Here is a 2,310-nt window from a genome sequence, read left to right on the forward strand (position 1 = left end):
GCACACTGGCTCAAATTAAGATCCTACATCTGTAGTAGTGTGCTGTGGAACACGGTCTCTCTCACACACAAGACACCAGATAGCCAATGCAAGGCCTCCTTGCACGAGCCAACCTCATCCCTGGCAACGTGTCCCGCGCGCTCATTGGTAGAAAGTTGCAGTGAGAATGAAACTTTGGGAGGTTTCACACGAGCCGTTCGCGTGCAGCCTCCTCTATAAATACGACCCGGGGTGAAAGTAACAGTGTTGACTTGTTATCAACACCGCACTGACAGGACGTTACCTCAGCAATAGCTACATTATAATAAACGCCTGTAACGAACAGCGTTGGTCAGAAAAAGTGCATAAGCGGTGTTTGAATATTACTCAATAGGCTGGACCTTCTTTAACAATTTTGGGACATTAAAAAGGATCTGCTTAAGTTGGCTGGACGATTGTGGGATATTAAAACTTGAAGATGCCAGCTGATATTTTGGAGAAAACATCCCCATCCTCTGTCGCAGCCACCCCGTCGAGTGTCAGTGGAACTCCGGATAAACCAAGGACTGCCTCAGAGCACAGAAAGGTACAAAAATGCACCGAAAGAAAACGATTGCTTTTTACATGTCAATTATTGTTTTTTATTATTATGTGTTAAAATCATGTGCTCTGTTTTTTTCTTTGAAGTCCTCAAAGCCAATTATGGAGAAGAGAAGACGCGCGCGAATCAATGACAGCCTTGGTCAGCTAAAGACCCTCATCTTGGATGCACTAAAGAAAGATGTAAGTTTTTATAAAAATAGGCAATTACCATATTCCATATAGACATTTATGTCTACGACATATGCTTCTATCGTTATGGACTGGAACGAAGCTCAAATAGATTATTAATCATGTGTCATTTTCTTCTTGATGTCAATTTAGAGCTCGAGGCATTCGAAGCTCGAGAAGGCGGACATCCTTGAGATGACTGTGAAGCACCTTAGGAATATGCAGCGTCTCCAAACTACTGGTAGGTTTTTTTTTTTATCGCTAATTGATTACAGTAATTCTAGACTTGCATAAATAGAATCTGGCTGTGCCCATTTGGCACGCACCGCAGTTCCCACGGTCCTATATTTACCCAAGCTTATCAAAGCTATTGATAGACCTACTGAGTATTATATAATTAGATTGTAATGATTTTCTGAGCAATATATCCTCAAATATATCATGTTTTTGGCTTTACAGCAGCTATAAGCAGGGATCCATCAGTATTTGGCAAATACAGAGCGGGATTCAGCGAATGTATGAGTGAAGTCACCCGTTTTCTGTCCACATGTGGAGGGGTGAACACGGAGATCAGGACCCGACTTCTCAGCCACTTAGCCGGCTGTGTGTCACAGATAAACACCGTAAACTTCTCAACTCAATGCCAGATCCCCACCTACCCTCCGCATCCAGCGCATCCATTGCGCGGCCAAGCCATTGCGAAAATCCCAAGTGCATCTCCTCAGTTAAATGGAATAATGCCTTGCAAAAGTGGCTCGCCTATCAACCTCACATCAGAAATGGCTACATTATACAGTGGAATTCAAATTGTGCCGGCGGCGACAGATGGACAATTCGCCATTCTGATTCCAAGCCTGGGTCTTGCGCATATGAGCGCGCCGAACGCGATACATGGCAATCCAGCACTTGCGGTGGCTGTGTCACCTGTTGCGCCTCCCGTCACCGCAGACTTCGTGTGGAGACCATGGTAGGGTCAACTGCGTGCATTAGACTGAAGGACTTTTACGCACAGTGACGAATTTTTTTACGGGAAGTATTCCGTCAGATATTACATTTACATTTTTTACATTTTACTTTTTTATATTTTCGTATAGGCTGTTCAAAGCAAGACTCAAGAGTGCTGTTTACGCAGATGTTGTTATTCTTTGATGGAGGATACAGTACACCTTTCCATTCGTTTTTTTTTTCTATTTGTATGTCAGTGATGTCATGAATATGTGTTATTGTTGTGATGCTAAATATGATTCAAATGCCCATAAATGTCTTCCTTCAGGAAATCAATAAATTCTTTAAATGAAATTGAAATGCTTAACACCTCGAACTGGCCATATCTTACCTACATTAAACATAATTGTCTATCCTTGCCCTAGTGATGTGCTGTGATTGATGACCCTATCAAGGCTTATCTAACCACAGAATGAAATAGAACACTGAATTATAGGATCTCGAGCTATGCATCAAACACGGGACAGCTCTTACTGCTGTCAAGCAAACTCCTCAAGTACTTCCATATCTGAACTTCTATCTTCCCATCCAACCTCACCTCTGACCTATCATTGA

The 2,310-nt window shown here is 42.5% G+C and overlaps 1 protein-coding gene across 1 annotated transcript; it reads left to right on the forward strand.

The window, feature by feature from the left end:
- Positions 1 to 457: 457 nt before the first annotated feature.
- LOC311098673 (transcription factor HES-1-like) lies at positions 458 to 1,721 on the forward strand (the record flags this gene model as incomplete). The annotated part of the gene is made up of 4 exons (XM_084139209.1): positions 458 to 565; positions 667 to 762; positions 904 to 991; positions 1,210 to 1,721. The coding sequence occupies 4 exons, from the start codon at positions 458 to 460 to the stop codon at positions 1,719 to 1,721; spliced, it is 804 nt and encodes a 267-aa protein (XP_083995335.1).
- Between the last annotated feature and the right edge of the window lie 589 nt (positions 1,722 to 2,310).

The sequence above is a fragment of the Coregonus lavaretus genome (genome assembly GCF_964263955.1).
Source record: "Coregonus lavaretus genome assembly, chromosome: 23".
In the NCBI taxonomy this organism is placed as follows: Eukaryota; Metazoa; Chordata; class Actinopteri; order Salmoniformes; family Salmonidae; genus Coregonus; species Coregonus lavaretus.